The following is a 26,092-nucleotide window of genomic DNA, read 5'->3' on the forward strand; positions in this document are numbered from 1 at the left end:
TGGGTTTGTTTGTATAAACCCTGCTTAATTCAATATAAACAAAATTATTCCTTTTACATTTTGTAATGTATCTCATTTGGTCATAAATGCTTCCATTCTCCATAGATCTGATAGGTAAACTATGTTATGTTTCCCTAATTTATTTATAATATATTTAACCTTTTATGTCAAAATCATATATCCATTTTGAACTTATCTTGGTATAGGGTGTAAGATGTGATCTATACCTAATTTTTGCCAAACTGTTTTCCAATTTTCTTAGCAGTTTTTGTCAAATAGTGAGTTCTTATCCCCAAAGCCTGGATCTTTGGATTATCAAACACTAGGCTGCTGAGATCATTGATCCCTAGTCTATTCCATTGATCTACCCTTCTATTTCTTAGCCAGTGCCAGAATGTTTTGATGATTACTGCTTTGTAGTACAGTTTAAGATCTGGTACCACTAAGCCACAATCCTTCATATTTTAGTTGATTATACTTAAAAGAAATGTCTAGGAATTAATCACTACCCCTATGGAATTGCATTAACTGGATAATACTGATAAAATCATTGATTTAGGATGGGCAGAGGAATACTAAAATAGAATAGAAGTCAAATTGTTTCTCACAGTATCTGATATCTATTATTTCTTTACATTGAATGACTTTATTGGGAGGTTCCTATTTATTTTATAAGAGACATGAGCTAAAACCTAATCTTTGATTTTCCTAGAACAACTCCAGTAAGTGGTAGGCATAAAATAAGCTAGAGAGTATGAGAAAAGAGATGAGTATACTTTTCGGGGTAAATTTCTTCCCAAAATTTAATTTGACTTGAATAAGTCTGGGATCTTTTGTGGGAAATAGAACCCATTCCACTGTAACACAAGTACTCATTCAAATTCTATGGTGTCAGTGAAAATTTCTGTTAAAATAGTAGAATTGGCAAAATGACAAGATTAATAACTTTTATTAATAAAATCAGAACCACAAAGTTTGAGCTGGTTTTAATGAATTTCTGGAGAAATAGAATTTAAAGAGTTATACTAAAGTGCATTGAGATGTGTTTCATAAAAAAAGATTTTAGCAAGAGAATTTAAGGACCTGCACACAATATAGAACCAGAGAAGCAAATCCATTGAAGAGAACAGTTCCAATTCTGAAGGATTTTATAGTCAAGTTCATAAAGAAAAGCAGTAAGAGATAAATTCCATTTAAAATAATTGTTAAATGGTACAAAATACTTAAGTGGGTCTACCTGTGAAGGCATCCACAGGAACAATATGAACATAATTACAAAACACCCTTCATACAAATACAGATATAATAATTGGAGAAATACTGATTGTTCCTGGATAGGCAGAGAACATCATAAAAGTGAACAATGCTACTTAAATTAATTTGATTATTAAGTGCCATAACAATCAAACTACCAAGCTACTTTGTAGGGCAAGAAAAAATTCATCTAGAATAACAAAAGGTTATCAGTAGAATATAGATAGAAAACAATATAATATTCATAGGGAATCAATCAAATATCAAAGGAATATCAAATATGAAAGGAATTGACAAAAAGGTGAGAAGAAATGAGCTTAGGAATACAAGTCTCAGACTGTATTGCAAAATTGTTATCAAAAGTTTAGTATTGGGTAAGAAATAGAGTATGATCAATGAAATAGATTAGGTACAGAATACATAGAAGCAACTGAGCACAATAGCCTATTTGATAAAAAGATCTCAGCTATTAGAGCAAAAATTCATTATTTGACAGGAATTGTTGGGAAATTTTGAAAGTTGTCACCTAAATTATGTAGACCAACATTTCATACAATATATCAAGATGACCTCTAAATGGTTACATGATTTATACATAAATAGTGACATCATAAGCACCTTAGTGTAACATAGAAGACTTTATCTGTCATTTCTAGAGATAGGAGAAGATTTAATGACCAAATAAACTCATAGGTGGAAAAATGGATAATTCTGATTATGAAAAACTAAAAAAGTTTTTGCCCAAACAAGACCAATGCAGCTAAAATTAGAAATGTTCAACTTGGAAAATTGTTCTAGTAAGTTTCCCTAATAAAAGTTTCATTTTTAAGGTACATAGAGAAATGAGTCAAATTTACAAGAATAAAAGTCATTCCCCAGTTGATAAGGGGTCAAAGTATATAGATATTTTTTCAGAAAAATAAATCAAAGCTATTAGTATCCATATGCTAATAATTAGGAAATGCAAAAACTCTAAGGTACCTTCTCACACCCACCAGATTGGCTAAGATGACAAAAAAAGGAAAATAACAAATACTGAAGGGACTACAGGAAAACATATACTAATATGTTATTGGTGGAGCTGTGAACTAGTCTATTCTGGAGAATGATTTGGAACTATACCTCAAAAGCTATTCAACTACATATAACCTTTGATCCAGAAATATGTATATTAGGTCTATACTCCAAAGAGATCAAAGAAAGGGGAACAGGATCCATATGTACAAAAATATTTATAGTGGTGGCACAGAATCAGAAACTAATTAATATATGATTTCCACATCTAACCAGTTATTTCCTATCTGTTTACATAAAATTAATTTCATCCTTTACAGAGAATATGTGAGGCCTCCTTTCCATTAGCTCCAACTTATATCTTCTGATTTTATTTATATTAAGAACATCAAAATGGATATGATTTGGATCTTGTCTTAGTTTATCTACTCATTGGTCAATGGACACGTATCACACATCAAGAGTATTGAGAGTTCAGTTTATAGATGCTCTAAATTTGTGTGGTTCTTAGCATCCTTTCCCTCCTTTCATTCAGTTTTCCATCATTATATAGAAGAAGAAGGTGGCTGTTCTGGACTGACAACTATTTTGTATTTTTCTTTGTTTTATAGGTTGCTATATTTAAGTGATTATTAAATGGCCAGTCTCCTGAGATTTCCCATACTAACTAGTGCCACTGTTCTCAGTTCCTTATTAGTATGATAATTAACTCTTCCCTGATTGTGAAGATTAAATTAACTCTTCCCTGCCCATTTTTAGATTTAATCACCAAAAGTGTATGCACACCACTTACACTTGAGAGGGGGAGGTCTATGATCCACATGTGTGACAGTGAGTGACGAATCAGAATTGACTGACTGCCCCCTGGGCAGTCCTAAGCAAAGCTTTAGCTGTAATTGGTACACCTAATGTGTGGTACACCTAATGGAGGAAGGCACAGGAAGTGATGCAAAAGAAGTGTCTTTAAAAAGGAGTTACAACTTCCTGTGGGGAGTTCTTCCAGAGTTCTGAATTTGAGTTGGAGGCTGTTGAAGAATCTGCTTACTGGACCTGAAACCTTGAACTTGGTGTGACTGTTCTTAAATCTCTCTCTTTGAACTATAACATGGGTTAGTGAAAAAAGGCTGACTCCTTTCCTCAGATTTCTGAAGGGACTAGCCTCAGTAGAGACCTACCTTCTTGAAAGAGGCTACCTGCATCCTCAGGTTCTAGGATAGATGCTGAGACCCCTCCAGTTAAGGACTAATTAGCCCTGTCTGGATTGAGCCCAGGCTGGAGCAAAATACTTAGTATGTAGGCTAAATATCTTACCCTATTATTCTCTCTCTGATTGTCTTACTTTCACTCTTTCTATATTTTTATAAATAAATTGTTAAAATAAATCTCTTTGGAACTTGACTAAATTCCTGGTGACCCTATTCTTAAATAATCCAGTCCAACCTTTTATTAAAAACCCCTCACATTTCTATCTATTACAAGTATAATCTTTGAGAATTCAAGGTCACCTCAATGCCATGATGAAACATCAGAGAAGCACTTTTATTTTAGCACTTTACTAATATATTCCCTTTTTCCTTCTCTCCCTCTCCCTTCCTTCCTTCTCTTTCTCTCTCTCTCTGTCTCTGTCTCTCTCTGCCTCTGTCTCTCTCTCCTTCCCCATCTCCCTCCCTCATACACACAAACCACAAATTTCTACCTAAAAGGCCAGTGTTCTAGATCTGATTCTCCAACAACTATGAAGTCCCATGACCGTAAATCCTTATATGTCAAACTTTCACACCATTTTCCCTTAGAGCTTCTCCTTGTGCTCTTATACCTAAAGGGACCTTGAGCAATTTGCCCAGTTTCTTCATGATCACTGTCATCTACATGGAAGCTAATAGCTAGGTGATACAGTGGATAGATCATCAGAGCCTAGAGTCAGGAAGACTTGAGTTCTAATCCAGTTTTATACACTAGCTATGTGATGCTGGGCAAGTCAATTAACACTTCCTCAGTTTCATTATTTGTGTAATGAGCCAGAGAGGAAAATGTTAAGCTATTCCAGTTTCTTTGCTAAAAAAAACCAAGCCCCAAAAGGGGTCATTAAGAGTCAGACACAGCTGAAACAACTGAATAGTAATATAGTTCTAGTACTGAGTGACCAAGACTTGACTCTAGAAAATGAATGATAACGATGCTTTGGCCAAAGGCAGCAATTTAGGGCAAGGAAAAGAAGGCAATAAACATGTTCAATGAAATCCTGGAATTTGGAAATCTTATATAATGAAGATAGGAGGAATATATGTGGGGGGTTTTCAGTATAGCTCCAGAATGATTTGACTGGAGAAGTGATTAGAAAGAGAAAACCAGTTAGAGAGTTGTCTCATGCTAGAACAGAGTGAAGTGATATTTTCAAGATTGAAGAAGAAAGAAGATGGAGATTTGTAGACACAATTCTCTATCCACAACAACTCCTGGGATTATGTCTCCAACTGCTCTGCCCAGGACAATCCATTCTCTCTTGGATATAGTAAAAGGAGCTAGAGTCTGTTGGGAGAAAATATCTTAGCCAGTTTCATTTGACACATTTTGAAGCTCTAAAAATGGCAATCATTTTATCATATTGCCTTAAGGCAAGTTCATGGGAATAGAATTGGTATGATGTTAATGTGATCCCCTTATTCTCCCTCTTACCCCAAGCCCCTTCAACCAGTAATGGCTGAAATCATTTAACAAGGAACAAACCTTTTCATTTCACAAAGGCAGACCAAAACACAAATGCTTGTGCAAAAAAGGAAAATACTGACTTTTGTTGTTTGGTCTAGTTGAATCTGACTCTTCATGACCACATTTCGGGTTTTCTTGCAAAGATACTGGAGTGGTTGGCTCATTTCTTTCTCCAGCTCCTTTTATAAATGAGGAACTGAGACAAACAGGATTAAGTGACTTGTCTATGGCCAGAAAGCAAGTAATTGTCTAAAGTCAGATTTGAACTCAGGAAAATGAGTCTTCCTGACTTTAGCCTGGCACTCTATCCACTGTGCAACCTAACTGCCCCAATATATTGACGACATTCATACTAAAGTGAAAATATCTTACTGTTTAGTCTTTGATATGGGATAAGGAGTGGGGCATCTAAGGGCATTTAGACTTGAAATGAGGAGGATTGGTGGAAGAGAGAGCTTGACTTGAAGGAAGGGTGACGTCAGTAGATTCCATGACAAATTTTATATGACAATCTTGCCTATTTATCTGTAACTGTATTTAGACAACCAATAGGTATATGATCTTGGGCATGGACAGTCAAGTACAAAACTTAGAGGAAACACTAGACATAGCAGTAATAACAGGATCACTCCTTCAGTCACTTGACTCAAGTGTAGCTGGTTTAACAAAAAATGGGGATAATTTAGGTGGGGCAGCCAAGTGGGGCAGTGGATAAAGCTCTAGGATTTAGGAAGACCTGAGTTCAAATTCAGCCTCAGACACTTACCAGCTGTATGACCCTGGGCAAATCCCTTAATCCTGTTTGCTTCCCTTTCCTCATCTGTAAAATGAGATGGAGAAGGAAATGATAAACTAATACCTTTGCCAAAAATACAAAACAAAACCCAAACCCTAAATGGAGTCATGAAGAGTCCAACACAATTGAAACAACAACAATATAAGTAGAAATCAGGCAGACATTTAAGAAACATCAGGTATGATATAGTAATATATTGCATATATAATAGGATATTTGCTAATTAAGAGTTGATTAGGAAATAGGGTTGATTGCAATAGATATAGAAAGTTGAGAAAGCTGGATTTCTTTAAGCTAAAATAGAATTTCAAAGAGAATCCTGGGGGGAAAAATTTCTCAGAGGTTCTTAGAAAGAACAGTTAAGACCAACAAACTCACTCTTAGTCTGTCCTGACTCAAGGAAGGTGGTCCAAGGTTTTTGCTTGGAGAGTTGGAAATTGGAGAAGATCTGGTGAATTTCTTATTTGAGAAATATCCAAGTAAGAAGGAAGGAGATTGTGTTGCAATATCATTGCTTTGCTACCGGTGGCAGAAGAGAGCAAAGCAGTGAAGATTCTGACTAACTGTTTTCCCATCTAACCAGCAGGAAAGAAATACAATCTTTTTCATCACGGTAAATTATATTTTTTTTAGTTTTAGGGTAGAAAGAATTGGGTTAATAGACAGATAGGAAGATAAGTTAGCCTTGATTTTTATCAAGGAGAAGCAGGTTCTTGTGAACCTTAATTTGGGGGTTTGGTTACAGTTGGAAAATTTAGATTTAGGGTAAATATTATTCTTGTTCCCTTTTTCTTTCCCTTTTCCCCAAATTTTAATACTTTCAATAAATAGTTTTTTTATATAAACTGGCCTGAGCCAGAATTTTTTAGATTGCTTGGGGAGCCATCTTTCCCAATGGTCAAATCAACAGCCTATCTATACAAGACACAATTATTGATAACACTATACCAATACCAATAATTTATAAGGGTTAGAAAACCCTCATACACTTATAATAAATGTTAATATGTTTGCTATTTATTATAATTTATTATTATATATCATAATATCATAGTAATAGTAATGTAGATACAAGTCAGTTGGGTATGCAAAAAGACATCAGGGGTTCAGAAATCTGCTTTGGGGAGCAAATGAAATACAGCCTCTTAGTCTTACAAATAAGTGAGAAGACTAAAAGGAATTTGATATTCATGTACAAATATTGAAGGGAATGTACCGTAAAAGGAATACACTAGATCCACATTGTTTTAGGAGGAGACATTATGACTCATGAATGAATGCTATAAAAAGACACTAAAATCAATATAAGCATATAACAAAACAAAGTTGTTTAGCAGACTATCACTAGATAGTGAACTCTACAAAAGATTTTGCTAGTGAAGTATTTTATACTGTTTGTGAAATATTTTATACTGTTTGAGAGGAAAAATGTATACATGACACATTTTAAAATATAATCTGCCCTATTAATATTTCCTCTTAAGCTTAGATAATCAACAACACAATAATAAATGAGAATATATGGTTCTATATGTAAATTAATAATAATTAAATAAATAAAATAATAAAAATAAAACAACTGCTCTGGAGAGTTTGGTGATTTCTGAGAATCTCTCCACCAGAGTCAGTTCCAGGGGACTTCAGAACACTCTTGACCCTGTGTAGCTGAAGCTAAGCAAGGAGAGGCTGTGGGATCATCTGTCAGAGATGAAGAAATGATGGCTGGCTGTACTGGTGGTGAGGTTAGGCTAGATCTCTAAGGTTCTTTTCAACTCTCAATTTGACTCTTCCATTGCATCACAGTGTGACAGTCAATATGTTGGGACATTTCAGGATGCTGCAAACCCATCTTTTGTGGTCAATTGCATCCTAGTTTCCCAACTTCCCTAAGCTAGATTTCACCTTTGGAAATTCATTACTAAAAAAAGTATTAACAAGCATGGAAAGAAATCAATGTGTTGGTGTGTGTGTGTGTGTGTGTGTGTGTGTGTGTGTGTGTGTGTGTGTACACGTGTGTGCTCAGAGCTGGTCTTATTTGAATAGGTAGGCACCCACATAATAAAATGTAAAAGTTGCTTAAAAAAAAACACCACCTTATCTTCCATCTTAGAATCAGTACTGTATATTGGTTGCAAGATAGAAGAGCAGTAAGGGCTAGACAATGGGCACTAAATGACTTGCCCAGAGTCACACAGCTAGGAAGTATCTGAAACTAAATTTGAAACCAAGACTTTATATCTCTAAGTGTGTTTCTCAATCCACTGAACCACTAAACTGCCTCCTAAATGATACTTTTTAAAGAAATATTCCAAGCCTAAAGGTGGATAATACTTGTGAACAAAATCTAAACCCCTCCAAATGAGATTTTCTTTAATTTTTAATATTCCACATCTCTGTTGTGGCAACATTTTCCATTAACCTCTGGCTTCTTGAAAATACTTGGATTTCTGTAACTCTAGTGATCCCAGAAAGGAATTTTCCCCCTATAATTAAATCAAGATACTGTTGGTATGGAAATATTTTTTATCAGGCAATTAAGAAAAAGGAAAATAAAACTAAATAAAGTACATTAGCTATAGATGATCACGTGTACAGAGAGATGGAGAGTACCTATTGAATTTTTCCTCATGAATCCCTACCTTCAAGTCTCTTTTTCTAAGTATCGGGCATTTCTCCTTCCAAACAAAACCATCTTTTCTGTGTCCAGAGAAGGTGAAGCGTTCCCTCCTAGATGGCCTAGAAATTTCTCAGTGTGCCACTGAATGAAGAGAAGTTTGGAGAATCACTTCCCCAGTGAGGGCTCTCCCATGATCTTGGCTCTCCCATGACCTTGGTGTACGTTAGGGAGGTAAATCCCTCTCTCATAATTTTAGGGAGTTGGGCCAAAATAAAGAGGATTATGGGGCAATCTTCTCACATATCCATCGATGAGAAATGTCACAAGATGAATCCTCCACATTGATACTGACCCCAATAGTTCCACAGCCAAAACCTGGTGGGTCAATTGACATGCTGAGTGGAGAGAGAAAAGAAGGTCAAGATATCTCATGATGAGAGACCAGAGCCATGATCCAGACTTGGATATTGAGTTTTTCTCATTCTTTGATACTTCCTATTGCTTAGCTTTAGTTCAGCTCACTCTACACAAATAGAATTGCCTTTTTTATTAAGCCATATGCCCTGTCTGCTTTAAAATTTGAATCAGAACTTAAGTTCTCAGTCCATGTGGACAAACACTCAGAGTACAATGAGTTGTGTGTGTGTGTGTGTGTGTGTGTGTGTGTGTGTGTTTTAATCTTTACCTTCTATCTTGGTATCAATATTTGGTATCAATAGAAGTATTGGATCCAAGGCAAAAGGGCAGTAAGGGCTGGGCAATTGGGGTAAAGTGACTTACCCAGGGTAATACAACTAAAAAGTATCTAAGGTCAGATTCTAACCCAGGACTTCCTTTTTCTGGGTCTAGTTCTTAATCCACTGAGTCACCTAGCTGTTCCTATAAGTTGTGTTCTAAAAGTTGGTTAGTAATTGTTTTGGAACTCAGAACACATTTTCAAGTAGAAAGAATATTAAAAATGGTGAGCTGGTTCCCAGGATATTCCACAAAAGCCTATTTTATGTATAGTGGAGCTGAAATATAAAAGTAATTGTGTTAGCCTCCATTTGGGTCCTTGGGAACACATGTCATTCAGGAGAATGAAACAGGGAGTGAAGAAGAAAATAATGGAAGAAAAAGTAAGTTCAGATGGGCAGCTAGGTGACTCAATGGATAGAGAGCAAGTCCTAGAATCAGAAGGTTATGGATTCAAATGTGGCTTCAGACACTATTCCCTATGTGATCCTGGGCAGGTCACTTAACCCCAATTGCTTAACCTTTACTACTTTTCTACCTTAGAAATGACTCTTAGTATTGATTCCAAGATGGAGGGTAAGGATTTGGGAAAAAATAATTAAAAAATAAAGATAATGAAATGATCATATTTATGTCCTGACTCGTTTATGGGAAATGATATCATTAAGATAAAAAAAAAATTTCTAACTTTAAGACTTATCTTTGACAAGCAGGTCTTTACATGTTCTTTGGTGTGAGATTCTTCAACTGGAAAAAAATGCTGTATCTACAGGACCCAGGAGGGAAAAAAAATCACTATGAAGTGATTTGGTAAAATGGGCAGGGAGGAGGAGAAGGAATGAGGACAATTAGTTCAATGCCTATTGAGAAGTCCTTGACAGCAGAATCATGGATCATGTCCTCCCTATTATGTCAAATGCAATCCTTAAAGTCTATTGACTTACGTGACCACAAAGTCTTCTGAACCATCAATCCACCTCCACTTTCTTTGTGAAAAGTTATACCGAAGGCCAATGAAATATGGCTCTACGCCAGCTCTGTTCTGGAGAAAATTCTGGAAAGGAAATTGCACCAATGAAATACCAAGTTTCATTGCTCCAAACTAAAATCATAATTATAACTCTTCCTGGTCACACTGAGGGGTTATTTCTCAGTTTTACAGTCGATTCAATTACCCACTAACGAAAGGGTAAAGTGATATAAATCGATGAATAATTCAGATCTCTTGGACAATAACATAATACTTTGTAATATCTTGATATATATGTCCTCCAAGATCCTCTCCATGGAAACAATAACAAAAAACAAGAAGTGATAACAAATTGTAAGCAATAACAACATTATTTTCTGGTTCTATCTATGTTTCTTGGATATATCTTTCAAGAAGGGAGGCTGGGGTAAAAAATTTTTTTCAATATAGAAAAAGGTGAAAAATAATAATCTCCAATAATAATATATACCAATTATATATGTCAGGGTTCAAATTCTGAATCTACTATTTACTAGGTGTCTCTTGGGCAAGTCATTAAGATCTTAGGAGCTCAGTGTTTTTGTCTGAAAAACGAGAGAGGGTCTCCATATGCAACAAGTATTCTGAGGATATACTGAGAACCAGTCTAGATTTTAGATTCATTAAGATGAGAGCTAGAAGGATACTTAAAGGTCATCAGTTTATACTTCCTTATTTTATAGATGATGAAACCCCAATTGGAAAGGTCTGTGATTAAATCGAAATCACACTATTTGATATTTATAGTAAAGTTAAGATTTGAACCTAGGTCATCTCTCCATTTTCCTTCCTCTCCCCTCTTCTCTTTTTCCACATCTGTTCTTTTTCTCTTTATATAGCTTTATTTCTATAACAGGCCTTTAACAAAGCATCTCTTTTAACCTATCATTCCTCAGTTGTCCTATCCATGCCTATAGTTCCTGGTCCTTGTCTTACCCCATCTTGTTGTTGCTCAGGTGTTTCAGTGATATTTGACTCTTTGAGTCCCCATGCTGGAGCAGTTTGCCATTTCCTTCTCCAGATCATTTTACAGATGAGGAAATAAAGGTAAGCAGGGTTAAGTAAATTGCTTAGGATCACCTAGCTAGTAATGGCCTCTGTCTAAGGTTAGATTTGAAGTCAGAAAGATGAGTCTTTCTGACTCCAGGTTCAGCACTCTATTCATTGACTCACCTAGATTTCTTTATTAAGAATTACATCACAGTTGCAAGGGACTTCAGAGACAATCAAGTCTAATCCCTGTCAGAAGCAGGAATAATATCTCTGGAGAGTGGTCATCTGGTCCCTTCTTAAAGACTTCCAGGGGCCATAAGCCAACCTACCTGCCTAGGATCAATGATTCTGAATTTTGTTTTGTGAGGAGGTGGGAAGCACAGAATGAAGACTCTCATTCAAAGTTCTTCATATCTATCCTGCCCTGCTTCCACATTTCCAGGCTTCTTATACTTTATATACCCCAACACTAAACAGTCTTTGATCCAGTGGCATTGGCTTCCTTGTCGTTCCTCTCACAAGTCTATTTTCACTAGCTGTCTCCCCTCCTGGAATGTTCTTCCTTCTCATCTTCTAGCTTCCTTCAAAGCTCAGCTCAAATCTCCCCTCCTTCCCAACTGCTCTTAATGCTAGTCCCTTCTTTTTGTGGACTTTTCCCCATTTTATCCTATCACTAGCTTGTTTCTACCAAGGTGTTTTTTGTTGTTTTTGCATCTCCCCTAGTAAACCACAAACTCCTTTAGGATAATATGGACTGTCATTTACCTTTCCTTGTATCCACAATGCTTTAGTAAAAAAGTGTTTGGCACAGAGTAGGTGCTTAATAAATGTTAATGACTAATGGAGATAAACACAAGCCAAATTGTAGAATCAACTTAAAAGATCATAGGTCTAGAGCTGGGAGGGAACCTCAGACATCTCATTTTCCAGATGAAAAATTGAAGCCTTGGAGGGGGGGGGGTGACTTGCCAATGGTCACAGGCAGTAAGAGTTAGAAATGGAACTACCTAGTATTTTTAATATCTCTTTATATTTGAAAAAATTAACAAGCATTTATTTTCTTACCCCAGTGGGGGGAAAAAAGATAAATAACCAAAGAAAAAACAAAACATTTTTGTTTAAAAAATAAACTTAATCAAGCAAAACTAGGGCTTTTTCTACTATCCCAGGGAGCCTCTCAAGTGATCTCAGGGATTTTAACATTCTTTCCCTTCATAATCTCCTTCTCACTTTATCTCCAACTCCAGCTAGAATGCCCCTCCCATTTGCTCTAGGTAACTGAGCACAACCCTAGAATACCAGGCCCATTGTCTTATAAGAAAAATGTCAACATTGTAAGTACCACTCCTTCCTTGACCTTCATATGCACACCAAATGAGTTCCTCATATCTGCTCCAGTTGAAGGTACTTCAGTCCTAGCCCAGGCATCTAGAATGGTGCCCTTTTCCTATTTTAATATGAAGTTCTCACCTGCTCCCCTGAGTTATTGATAATTGCCAATGTAGCCCCTTCCTTAAGGCACGAACTCTGACTTTTATTCCAGTTTTCTTCATTGGTAGAGAAGAAATAGCATTTGCCCTTTTCATATTCCCACCGAATGGGGCAGACTGGAGGATGAAAAAAAAAAGAAGAAAGGGAGACTGTGAACAAGCAGTGATTTGGGGAGAGGATAATCTATTAGGCTTATGAATAAGTAGATGAATGGGACAAATAGGAAACAAATAAGAGAAACTTTGTACCATCCCTGTGAAACATATCTGCTATAGTAGGCATTTCTATATGCCTTAACTTTTGAAACAAATTGTAGGTACCCTGAGAATAATGCTCTAGGGATTGAGGGAAAGGAAGAGCCAAAGAGGTTTGGAGAATGGAAATGAAGGTACCATTGACAGAAATCAGTCATTTGAAAGAGGGAAGTTGGTTTTGTGGGGTTAATAAAAATTTGGTTGTGACTAGATTTTATTTGTATATTAATTTTTTTTAATTAATAGAATTTATTTGAAAGTGTCTCAGTCCTTCCCTCCCCTCTCTATATCACAGAAGGCATCATCCAGGAGACAAATATGTATAGGTAAATTATGCCTTTCATGTTTCCATTTTTCAGTTCATTCTCTGGAGGTAACATTCATAAGTTATTCTTTAAGTAGTAAATCTGTGGCTGTGTATAATGTTCTCTTGGTACTACTCATTTTACTGTTCGTTATCCCATGTAATTCTTTTTCAAGTTTTTTTTTCAATTAGCCTGATTGCCATTTCTTATAGTACAGTAGATTTCCATCACAATCATAACCAGTTCTTTGCCACTAAAAAGAAACTTGCTATAAAAGTTTTGAAACACATGAGTTCTTTTCCTTTTTCTCTGATCTCTTTGGGAAACAGATCCAGCAATGGTATTACTGGGTCTGAAGGAATACACAGTTTTATATAACTCTCTGGATATAATACCAATTTTTTTTTCAAAACGGTTGTATCAATTCACAGTTCTATCAACAGTGTTTCAGTGTCCACATTTTCCCATATCCCCTCCAATATTTGTCATTTTAGCCAATTTGATGGGGATGAGATGATATTTTAGAATTGTTTTGGCGTCAATTTTTCTAATCAGTAGTGATTTAGAGAAGTTTTTCATATACCTATAAATGACTTTGATTTCTTTATCTGAAAATTGTCTGTAAATCTGACAGTTCTCTATGTATTTTAGATATGAGATGCCTATCCTCGAGTCTGTGTATAAAATTAACTCACCCCACCCCCATTTTCTGCTTTTCTTTGAATCTTGGCAACATTTGTTTTATTTGTACAAACCCTTTTTCAATTTAATGTACTCAAAATTATCCATTTTACATCTCACAATGCTCTCCATCTCTTGTTAATTCATTAATCCCTTTCTTATTCATAAATCTGATAGCTAATATGTTCCCTGTTCTAATTTTTGTATGATGTCTTAAAGGAGAAAGATCTTGAAGAAGCAGTTTGTAATGCAATTGAAAGATTAAAGATAATAAAGTTAGAGAAAAGTCCCTTATGTATTTCAAGAAGGATGTCATTGGTGACACTTGAAAATAGTTGTAATACTATGTTCTGGTTAGAAGCCAAATTAAAGAGTTAAAGAGAGATTAGTTAGGGGCAGCTAGGTTGCCCAGTGGATAGAGAACCAGGCCCGGGGATAGGAGGTCCTGAGTTCTAATTTGATCTCAGATACTTTCCAGCTGTGCACCCCTGGGCAAGTCACTTAACATCTGTTACTGAACCCTTACCCTTCCACCGTGGAAACAGTATTGACAGAAATTAAGGATTTAAAAGGAGAGGGAGGGAGAGAGAGAGAGAGGAGAGAGAGAGAGAGAGAGAGAGAGAGAGAGAGAGAGAGAGAGAGAGAGAGAGAGAGAGAGAGAGAGAGAGAGAGAGAGAGAGAGAGAGAGAGAGAGAGAGAGAGAGAGAGAGAGAGAGAGAGAGGGGTAGGTTTTGGTGAGGGAGTGGAAATATTGGCCTAGTTCAGTAGTTCAGGAAGTCATCAAATGATAATTACCCTTAAGTTTCCCTATTTTTAACCATATCTGCTTTTCCTAAAAAGGCAGTATGGTACCTCTTGTAGTGAAGAGAGCACTGACTTTGGATAAGGAAAGTGGTTTGATTCTTGGTTCTGAAATTTACTGTAAATCCAGTTTAATAATTCTGCCTCAGTTTCATCAAATAGAAAATGTAAAAATGATATTTTATTAGCATTCTCCCTTTTTAACTGTCTTCTAGATTCCTTCAAGTCCTAGCTAAAATCCATCTTCTGCAAGAAGCCTTTCCCAGTCTCTCTTAATACTAGTTTATTCCTTCTAAGATTACCTCTAATTTATCCTGTTAGTAGCTTATTTGTACATAATTGTTTGCATGTTATTGCCCCAATATGATTATCTCTCTAATCAACCCAAGAAAAATTTCCACACTACCATGACAAACAATATCCAAAGAGTTCTAGGAGAAAAGAAGAAAGAGGGAAAGGCTGAAATATTAAGGCATGTGCATAAAATCTCTCTCTATCCATGGCAAGGGGGAAAAAAGTTTGTTTTTCACTTGCCAATTCACTTCTAGGAAGTTGTCTGTTTGTTTTCATTAGGTAATTTGCTGGAATAAGAAAGTTATTTCTACCTTAATATTTATTATAATTGAATTCCACAATATAGAAAGAACTTAGACACTCTTCTTGAGTTTATTAGAATAGAATCATATTTTTACTTCATCCCAAAAGCTTTCTCCTCTAACTAAATTGACCCTGTTCTTTTCAGTACTTGAGGTGATCTTGGTTCCTCTGATGATGAACAGTAGTCAGAGGTAAGATGATATTTTATTGAGGCTATCATTGGAAGCTGTCAAGTATAATAATACCTTTCCAGTTTCCCCTCATAATCTTACCTTTAGAACTACTTGTGTAATGCAGCATTCTATATTCATTCACTGAAATTCAAGGAACTGATGCATGTATAATCTGCTCCTCTGTTCTATAATGTATTTGGATACATTCATTTTATTTGGTTTTTATTCAGTACAAATTTATTTAAAAAGTAAATTTGATCTACTTCTAGTGGATGTATTTGACTCTCAACTGTGTTGTTTAACTTTCTTAGTTTGGACAAAGAGGTGATTTGATAGGATCACAGATTTAGATTCAGAAGTTAAAGGTACCTTAAAGGCCATCTTGTCCAATCCCTTCATTTTACAGATGAGAAACTGAAACTTATAGAAGTAAAGTGACTTTTCTATGGTCATACAGGAAATAAGTATCAGAGCCAAGTTTTTAACTCAAATACTATGAATCAAGTGGTCCCTATGCTGTGCATGTGTCTTCTCTGGATCTCAGTTTCATCCATCAAAGGGAAGGGTTGTAACAATTAAATTAGTTTCTCTACTAAAAGTATTATATTTTTAGAGGTTTATTAAAGATTATTAGAATTCAAGGATAAAGAAATACAAAATAAGAAGGCACGTACCTAGAGTACTAGCCCATTCACAATTCATTTACTACATCTTGAGAGCCATGTGTGCTTAGAAGCAGAAGCAGAGAGCAAGCAGGTGGTACAGTCAGTTTAAATACCCATTTTGTTCTCTGCCCAGGTGGGGATTCAAGTGAGATTATAGGGAATTCTGGGAACTGCCAAAAACTTCTGGGGATTGACGTCTGGGGTTCAAATCTCCATTTTTACAGGGTTATCCTCTAATGTCTCTAAGGTTCCTTCCAACCATGATATTTTATGAATCAGTTTTGGTTTTGTTCTGTTTGAAACCATCATTCCTGAATGTATTTTATCTTTTTGCCCTTCTGTGATGCTCCCTTATTTCCTATATAGAAGAGGGGCAAAGTAGAAGAATATAAAAAGGAAAGAAAAAAGGAATAAAATAAGAAGGTAAGGAACAGAGGCAAGGGTGAAAACATGTTAGTAATTAGACCATTAAGAGAAAAAGATGTCAGAAAGGGGATATTGAGAAAAGGTCTGGCCTAGAAGCCAGATCATTGAAGCCAAGTGGTAATGGTTCATCTAGAAGTTACCTGTTCCTCTGTTCTCTGGGGTCATGTATTTGAAGTTCCCTTCAGAAGTGGCACATGAGATCGGTAGAACAGCAAACAAAACCAATTGTTGGTCTTGATCCTTAGGAAGAGCAGGGCAAGTCTTGGTTTTTCTATTTACTACATATGACCTCTTTGAACATCGATGCCCTCATTTTTAGAATGAAGAAGCTGGAGATCTAAAGTCCCTTCCACCTCTAAATACCAATTTCTTTTAAAGTCCAGTTCAAGAATTACCTTCTTCAAGCAACTTTCCTTAGGTATTCTACCTTTATCCCATCTACAATTTTTCTTTTAATTCTCTAAACACTTTACTAAGGGTACTGGACTTTATCCTCCATATTTATTTTGCATGTTTATTTGCATGTTTAGTGTTCTAAATATGAGGACTCAGCTTATTTTGTGCCTCCTGTAGTACTTGCTACATACAGCATGGGTGGCAACTGTTGACCACTGGAAAGTCAAGGTTCCAGTCTCTTATTTTCGTGTTCACAAAACTGAGGTTGGTTAGGATGCTGATCCTGGTTCATGAAGCTAAGATGCTAAGAAGCTAATATGCTTTTGAAAGTGGCAGAAAAAGGACAAGATGTGAGTCACAGTGATAAACTAGGTGCTATTGGAAATATATAAGCTAGAGTTCACATGCATGTGGAATTTCAGAGTTCTTTACCAAATGCACATTCAATGAGTGATGAAGTAGGGTAACAAGAGTGAGAGAAGGGGGCAGCTGGGTATCTCAGTGGATTGAGGACTAGGACTAGAGATGAGAGGTCCTGGGTTCAAATATGGCCTCAGACACTTCCCAGTTGTGTGACCCTGGACAAGTCACTTAACCCCCATTGCCTAGCCCTTTCCACTCTTCTGCCTTGGAACCAATACATAGTATTGACTCCAAGACGGAAGGTAAGGGTTAAAAAAAAAAGAGTGAGAGAAGAAAGTCCAGGAAAGAAAGGAATGAAAGAGAGGGCAAAGGAGGAAAGGAAGAAGGGGGAAAAGAGAAGAAAGAGCAAGGGGGGGGGGGAGGAAGAACAGAACTTGAAAACATGGGTGGCAGTGACCAGATAATTAGTGAAGTAGGATGTTGAGAAGTTGAAAATGGAAAGAGATTACCAAAGAGGTCAGATCACTGAAGTCAAGTAGGGATGGTCCCCCTAGAAGTTACCAGTAATGTTGTTTTTAATGGTAGAGTTGAAGGTCCCTTCAAAGGTAGTGGGAGATATCGATGGTGCTGAAAGAGAATAATCATTGACTTTAGCCCTGAGAGCAATTTGGGCTTAAAGCTATACTCTTCTAATTTTTTTTTTTTCTGTCTGACACTAGAGAGGTAACCTCTAAGAACCTCATTTTCTTCATTTGCAGTGGGAAGAGATGAAACTCTAATGTCCCTTTCGATCCAAGATTCTATGAACTTTGTTTCAAAACCTAGCTCAAGAATTTGCTTCTATTGGGGGTAACTGAGTAGCTCAGTGGATTGAGAGCCAGGCCTAAAGACTGGAGGTCCTAGGTTCAAATGTGGCTTCAGACACTTCTTAGCTGTGTGATCCTGGGCAAGTCATTTAACCCCCATTGCCTAGCCCTTACCACTCTTCTGCCTTGGAACCAATACACAGTATTGATTCCAAGACAGAAGGTAAGAGTTAAAAAAAAAAAAGAATTGGCTTCTATCAAAAAATTGTCTTAGATGACAGTCTTCATCCTCACAACTCCATTCCCCAGCCACAACATATCTCTGAATTTCTTCAGCACTAAGCTCCACAAGTCAATATTGCATTATCATTTATTAATTTTTGCTCCCCTAGTTACATCACATCATTATGCCTAGTGTCCAAAGTATGTACATATTGTTTATTTCTAGTAAATCCAATATATTGCTTTTACATTTTCACTTATTTCCTGATTTTTTCCCTAGCACATATAAGCCTGCCCAGGTCTCTTCCATCCTTAAAAACCTTGTATTTATTATATTCCTTGATGTAAGTCTGTGACTCTTTCCCCACAACCAAACTTCCAGAAAAGATATTCTGTACTCAATATTTTTCATCTATCATTTATTGACATAGACTCCCATTTACATGTCAGCATAGTGCAATATATAGCTTCTCAGTACATTATATGACTGGAATTGCATTCTCCAATGTCAACCTTGTAGCTCTTATCTGATAAAGTCAGTGCTCTTTCCTAAATTCTTATTCTACTTAACCTTTGCAGTTAATGACCCTTTGCTCTTCCCTAATCTTTCCTTCCTTGGTTTCTGTGACACTATGCTTTCTTGATTTTCTTATTTTTTTGTAATTTTCTTTTGCTAGACCTTCATTCTTCTCTTACGTATTATGTGTAGGCATCCTCCAAAGCTTTTTCCTCTTATTTCTCTGCTCTCTCTCAGTAGGTCCATCAACTCCCATTTGTTCAATTATCATTGCTATGCTCCCTTGACCTCTCTTCTGCTCTCCACTTCTATATTCCTGCTTATTATACAATAAAGATAATTGTAGTAATAGTAGTTTTAATGACTATTAAAAGGTTTGCAAAATATTTTCTAAATACCTTCTTTTATTTTCCTATTCCTATGACATAAGTGCTATTATTATCTTTATTTTACTGTTGATGAAACTGAGGCACACAGAGGTTGAACTGTATCTACTATGCCCCCTGCCTCGAATCTCCTATAGTCATCTCAAGCTCAAAATAAAACAATTCATTATATTTTAGTCCCAATTTATTTCTTCTCCAAATTTCTCTATCTCTGTTGGAAGCCACCACCTGGTCAGCTATTTAGGTTCCAAACCAGTGACATCCTTATTAGGAGGGGAGGAAAGTCTACCTTTCTTTAACCACCCACATATTGTTAGGAGCTAAGTTTTATTGATTGACCTCCAAACATTTCTCTGATTTATCCTCTTTTCTCTTTCACATAGCCTTTACTTTAGTTCATGGTCTTGTTATATCTATCTTGGGCTATAGAGATAAACTAATAATTTCCCTCCCTTTCCCAAGGGTCTCACCTTTCCAAGGAAATAAATATGACAATGGAAGGACTATGTGAAAGGTGAAGGAATTCAACAACCAGTAAAGAATGTCAAGAAAGGGTAATGATGGGAAGAGTCCACTAATAAGCCAGTCCATTATTACCTGTTATGCTTTTCTCCGTGCTGGTGGAATTGAGGCTCCTTTCAAGGACAGGAGGGAAAATCTGTGGCACTGAAGACATAGTTGCTTGTTAGTATCAACTCAGAAAGAATCTTCTCCAATGACTCCAACAACCAACCATTAATATGATCCAACTCAGAATTGTCTGTTAGATACTGTTTCTCTCTCTCTCTCTCTCTCTCTCTCTCTCTCTCTCTTTCTCTCTCTCTCTCTCTCTCTCCTTTAATTAAAGGATTAATGGGCTTGGGGATCTATTGTGATAAGCCAACAATTCTAAAATACTGTCTCTTTCTTACTTTTCCACTACTTAAACAAGGATGTCTAATATGCTACAAGGTCAGTCACATCCTCATTCCCTTTTCATCTCCTTAGGGATGATAGTAGATCTTATAGGTGAGGAAAAATGAGAGGAAAGAAGGAGAATGATGGGGAAATCCTAGATGGGGAAGTCAACTCAACCCTTCTTGCCATTGTCAGCCATGGGCACTACCAAACATCTGCTTAGTGAGTAACAGATCCTGACTTTACAACTTCTTTAACTTTCCTCTCACTCTGAGTGTACTAATCCCAAATTGAGAATAGCTACCTGGGGAGGCTGACTTTATACATACTCTGAAGATTCTTAGCATTCCTACTGTCTTAGAGGAGGGATAGAGCAAAAACTTCCTGTGAGAGAAAGGGGAATATTTTTTTCTTTTTTTGTTCATATTTAATCTTCCTGGTAAAGGAGGCTGGTGGTGGAGCTGGGGGTTGGGATTTCTCTTCTTTGATCCTATCTAATGCACTCAGAATTTTTTATGTGCCTACTATGTGCTAGACTCAAGGGATTCAAAGACAAAACAGAAAATAGTTCCTACTCTCAAGGAGCTTACATTTACCTCTGTGGACAGTGGATAGAAGTAGCAGCAATCCACTAAAACCCTGTATATAATCTGTTCAGTAGCCTTACAACTTGAGGATTTTTTCCTGGGAAAGGCTATTCCATCCTACCAAAATATTATTATACTGGGAAGAATTATTCCAATCTGACACAATAAGGGACACATGAACCTGTTTGGGTGGAAAGGGTTTGGTTTCTTAGTCAGGAAATGGCAGCTTGATATAGTGAACAGAATGCTAAAACTTCAGTCAGGTGAGATCTGAGTTAAAATTCCAGTTATCTGTATAACCTTTGGCAAATCCTTTTACCTCTTGAGATGTTAGGTTCCTCCCCTTTAAAATGTGTATGTTTGTGTGGCAGGTTGGTGGCTCAGTGGATTGAGAGCCAGACCTGGACTCCAGAGGTCCTGTATTCCAATCTGGCTTCAGATACTTCCTAGATATGTGACCTTGGACAAGTCACTTAACTCCAGTTGCCTAGTCCTTACCACCCTTCTGCCTTGAAATATGGCTTACTATTAATTCTAAGACAGGAGGTAAGGATTTTTAAAAAGTTAAAATAAAATGCCTGTGTATAGGATAGGGTGGGGAGTATTTGACCAGATGATTTTTAAGGTCCCTTCCAGTTCTAAGTGCTAGGATTCTAAAGTTTGCTCATATCAATATGTCTTGTCAGTACTGGAATTCCTGGGGCTGCTAATTTCTTTCATAAATGCAGATTGCCCCTGTCCTATAAGTTATAGTCTTAAAACCTTCCTGAAACTCAAGTGGTTAAAAAATGATGATATACTGATAGCTAAAATTTATATAGTGCTTTAGGGTTTGTAAGCACTTTACACTTGTTAATTCTTTTGATCCTCATAACAACTCTGGGGAGTGGGGGGTAGATGCTATTATTATTTCCATTTTATAGATGAGAAGACTGACACTGAGATAAGTTAAAAGCCTTGCCCAGTATCACATTGCTAGTAAGTGTCTAAAGAAGAATCTGAATCTAGATCTCCCTATGTTCAGCTCTTCATCCTGTATGCTACTTTGCCTTGCTTAACTTAAGATGAATAACATAAAAATTATATACATGTCTATTATGCAAATTAATATCAATTTTTGATCTAACTCAGAGACTTCTTTAATGGGCTTGCATCCCTGATGTCCATGATCTTATGTGAAATTGTCCATCTAGGGTGGACAAGTCTTAGTTCTTTGAGGACAGGGACTATGTCTCATTTCTCTGTATCTCTCTTAGTGCTTAGAATGATATCAGGAAATAAATAGCAACAGGGGGCAGCTGGGTAGCTCAGTGGATTGAGAGCCAGATCTAGAGAAGGGAGGTCCTAGATTCAAATCTGACCTCAGACACTTCCCAGCTGTGTGACCCTGGGCAAGTCACATGACCCCTATTGCTTAGCCCTTACCACTCTTCTGCCTTGGAGTCAATACTGTGTATTGACTCCAAGACAGAAGGTAAGGGTTTAAAAAAAAAAATAAACAGCAACAAATATTTGTTAATTGATGATTTCTTCCTTCCTTTTATCAGATAGTCAGTATTTATTAAGCACTTACTATGTGCCAAGTCTTATTCTAAGCATTGGGGAATCAAGAAAAGGTCAAAGATGGTCTCTGCTCTCACAGAGTTTTGAGGCAAATAGCATGAAAACAACCAAATATAAACAATCTATCTTCAGGATAAATTGATGATAAAAGAAGGGAGTCATTGGCATTAACAGAAAGACTTCTTATAGGAGATGGATTTTATCTGACTCTTGAAAGAAGCCAGGGAAGCCAGGAGTCAGAGATGAAGGAGAGCAGCATTCCATGGACAGCCAGAGAAAATGCCTGGAGCTGAGATATGGTGTGTATTATTTGAGGGACAACAAGAAGACCAGTGTCACTGTACTAAAGACTACATAGGACCCTGGGTAAGTCACTTAACTCTAATTACCTAACCCTTAGCTCTCTTTTGCCTTAGAACCAATACTTAGTATATATAGATTCTAAGTCAGAAGGCAAAGATGTTAAAAATGTATTGGTAATGCAAGAAGACTGGAAATATACGAGGGGTCCAAGTTGTGAAGGTTTTGGATGCTGAACAGAGGATTTTCTCTTTAATTCTGGAGATGATAGAGAGATATTGGAGTATTTTGAATTGGAGTAGGGAATTTCATATACCATGGCCAGATGCAGGGGAAGATAGTTCCAGATTGGGTAAGGATTGTAGACTACCCCTTGCACAATTTCTGACTCCTGGTAACATTTCCTTCCTCATTTCTCCCTCCATTGGGTTTGGAATGGAAGTTTTGGCATGGAAGGAGGAGAGAGTTTGTAGAATCTTGCTGCTGCTCTTATAAGACTCTCTCTCACTTAAGATGCCCTTTATAATCTGAGTATATAAGAATGCTATGGAAGACTCACATACTCCATATCTACTTGGTGTTATGCTAGTTTGGTTTAACATAATTACAATACCCTATGATGTTATTATTGTTCGGTCATTTCACCTGTGTCCTCTTTGTGATCCCATTTGAGATTTTCTTGGCAGAAATACTGGAGTGCTTTGCCATTTCCTTTTCTAGTTCATTTTACAGATGAGGAAACAAAGGCAAAATTAAGTGACTTGTCCAAGATCATATAGCTAGTAACAGTCTGAGGCCAGATTTGAACTCAAGAAGATGAGTCTTCCTGACTCCACATCTAGCTGTCTATCCACTGCTCCACCTAATTGCCTTATAGTCTATGATACAGGTGTTCTGGTTGTCTTTCACTGGCTTTATAATTATAATATTGGCTCTTCAAAATTCTAGAAGGAAAACCAAAAGCTATTTTATTTAACTCATTGCCCAGATTAATAGAGAGAATAGAAGCTATTTATTTGTGGAATCTGAACTACCTGATCATGTTGTCCTCACAGACATAGCTTATGTTTTTGGTCCATTCCACCTCCATATCATATAGCACTGATCTAGACCTGTCTTGCCTAGTATAGACATTTTCAATTTCACAGACAATTACGGGGATAAAGGACTGGACTTGACCTCTATAATGAGCCTCCCGTTGCCAGGGCAGGGGCATGGATAAAGAAGAAAGGGATGAGAGAGGAACCAAGTACTTACGATAAAGGAGAAAAAAGGTTGTACCGGTAACTTTGATAGTCACGACAATGACTACCGAGAGGATCATGTGACAGTTTATAAAGGCCATAGTGTAGCCTACATGGGGCAGAGAGAAGCATCATTAGGTACATTGCTATTTATCTCTATGGGATCTTTCCTACACAGAGATCTCTGAGAGTTATAGAAGACCAGCAAGCTAATGATACAGAGATGGCCAAAAGTGCAGGTAGAGTCTCTGTCCCCCAAGGGAGCCTTTAAACTTCTCACTCATTGTGTTTCTCCTATTCTTTCCCCCCACCCCCTACTAGCACCCATCTTTCCTAATCGAGGGGTAGAAATTGGGCATTTTCTTAGCCAAATCCAGTGATGACTTCCTATCCCCACAGGGTGCAGTATTCAAATGGTTTTCAGTTGAGATTTCTGTCTGAAAAACTGTCCTCACACATTATACTCCAGACACTTACTCTAGACCTGTGGCCATCTCAGTTAAGCCCTTGGAAAGAGAGCTGAGATGCTCAAAAGCAAACACTAAAAGTGCCACTGAGGCAGGACAGGTGTAAAAACAAATCTTACGCATGTATTGTCTGCAAGAAACATATCTTGAAGATGCATATAGTATGAAAATGAAAGGCAGCTAGGTGACCCAGTGGATAGTGAGCCAGTCCTGGAGATTGGAGGTCCTGGGTTCAAACCTAACCCTGACACTTTTATAGTTGTGTCGCCCAGGACGAGTCACTTGACCCTTATCATGTAGCCCTTTTTGCTCTTCTACCTTAAAACCAGTACTTTGTATCAATTCTGAGACAGAAGGGAAAGATTTTCAAAAAGGAAAGAGAGGTAAAGGGAGAAAGATCAGAAATACCAAAAGAGCACAAATTGTCAGCAGGCTACTGGAGAAAACAAAAACAAAATTCAAATTATAAAGGCAGGTTTAGGTGATATTTCATATAGACAGGAAGATATTTGCTTCAAATGACCCAACTTCTAAATTCATAAAGGAAAATGTAACTGCATTGTAAAATGTGCCTGGACAGACTGAGGAGGAAGCTAAATTTCTGTAAAGGAAAAAAAAAAGTTAGACTCACCCAGGACTTCCCCTGGGAGGCAGCCTGGGCTGGACGGTGCTCAGAAAAGACCCCCTCCTCCCAGGTGGGCTAGGGTTTCTGGGAGATTCCAGACCTCTGATCTTCCTCTAAGTTAGGTTGTTTCCTCTGAGACCTTCTCTTGATCTTGGCAACATTGCTTGCAAGAATATACTGCTTGCAAGAATGCACCGCTTCCCCTTCTGGCTCTTGAGGGTGGAAAGAAAGGGGGAGGCCAGCCAGGGGGAGGAGGCAAAAGGGTTTTATTTTTTTTTTTTAACTCTGGCAGGCAAGTGGAGGGAAGTACCCACCAGATGGAGGAGGAAAGGACTCCCCATGCTTTCATCATCCTGTTACAATCTTACCCTGACTGCTTTGAAAGAAATCCAGGCATATTCATTGTTGTTTGAAAGCTTTTGCCCACGAGACAGGAAAGACTAATTTCCTCAGATTCATGTGAATTAAAATAACTCCAGTCAGCCAAGGCTGGATCTGATTACCTAAATTTCATCTATATTGACACACACACATACACGTACAGTCACCCAGCCATCCATCATCCATCTATATATCCACACATGTACATACAAACACATACATACATACATGTATGTTTTAAATATGCTACCTTTTGGATGACGTTTGGGGTGAGAAGGCAGTGACATTTGAGGAAGTCTGGAAGTTTAGAAGAGGGATAAGGAAAATATAGAAATGAAGAAATGGAAAACAAAACAATTTTGAAATGAGAAATCAGGACTGATTGAGTCAGTGAAAAAAAAAATGACCTCATTCCTCTCAACCTCAGTTTCCTCATTTAAGGCAGTTAGGTGGTAGAGTGGATAGAGTGTTGTACTTGGAGTCAGGAAGTATCCAAATCCTCCCTCAGGCAGTAGCTGTATTAACCCTGTACAAACCACTCATCCCCTCTTAACCTTAGTTTCCTCATTTGTAAAATGGAGAAAATAATAGCACAATATCACTGGATTATTGCAAAGATCAAATAAAGTAATATATGTAAAGCATTTTGCAAACCTTAAAAAGATATCTAAAGACTGATTTTATTTTTAATAACAATATTTAAGATAATTAATTGTTAAATAAATAATTAATAATATTAATAACAAGAACAAATAGCAATAATAAAATAAGGAGATAGGCATATATGATATTTTTAAATTAAATTTTATTCTTTTTCA

General features: G+C 37.0%; 1 protein-coding gene across 1 annotated transcript; it reads right to left on the reverse strand.

The window, feature by feature from the left end:
* Positions 1-8,278: 8,278 nt before the first annotated feature.
* On the reverse strand, positions 8,279-25,096 carry CLEC5A (C-type lectin domain containing 5A). The gene is made up of 7 exons (XM_007504464.2): positions 24,900-25,096; positions 23,815-23,910; positions 19,808-19,876; positions 17,841-17,906; positions 12,598-12,734; positions 10,070-10,179; positions 8,279-8,785 (listed from the first exon to the last, which is right to left on the reverse strand). The coding sequence occupies exons 2-7, from the start codon at positions 23,900-23,902 to the stop codon at positions 8,671-8,673; spliced, it is 585 nt and encodes a 194-aa protein (XP_007504526.1). The 5' UTR covers positions 23,903-23,910; positions 24,900-25,096; the 3' UTR covers positions 8,279-8,670.
* Positions 25,097-26,092: the final 996 nt, after the last annotated feature.

Source organism: Monodelphis domestica, chromosome 5 (genome assembly GCF_027887165.1).
Source record: "Monodelphis domestica isolate mMonDom1 chromosome 5, mMonDom1.pri, whole genome shotgun sequence".
NCBI classification, from domain to species: Eukaryota; Metazoa; Chordata; class Mammalia; order Didelphimorphia; family Didelphidae; genus Monodelphis; species Monodelphis domestica.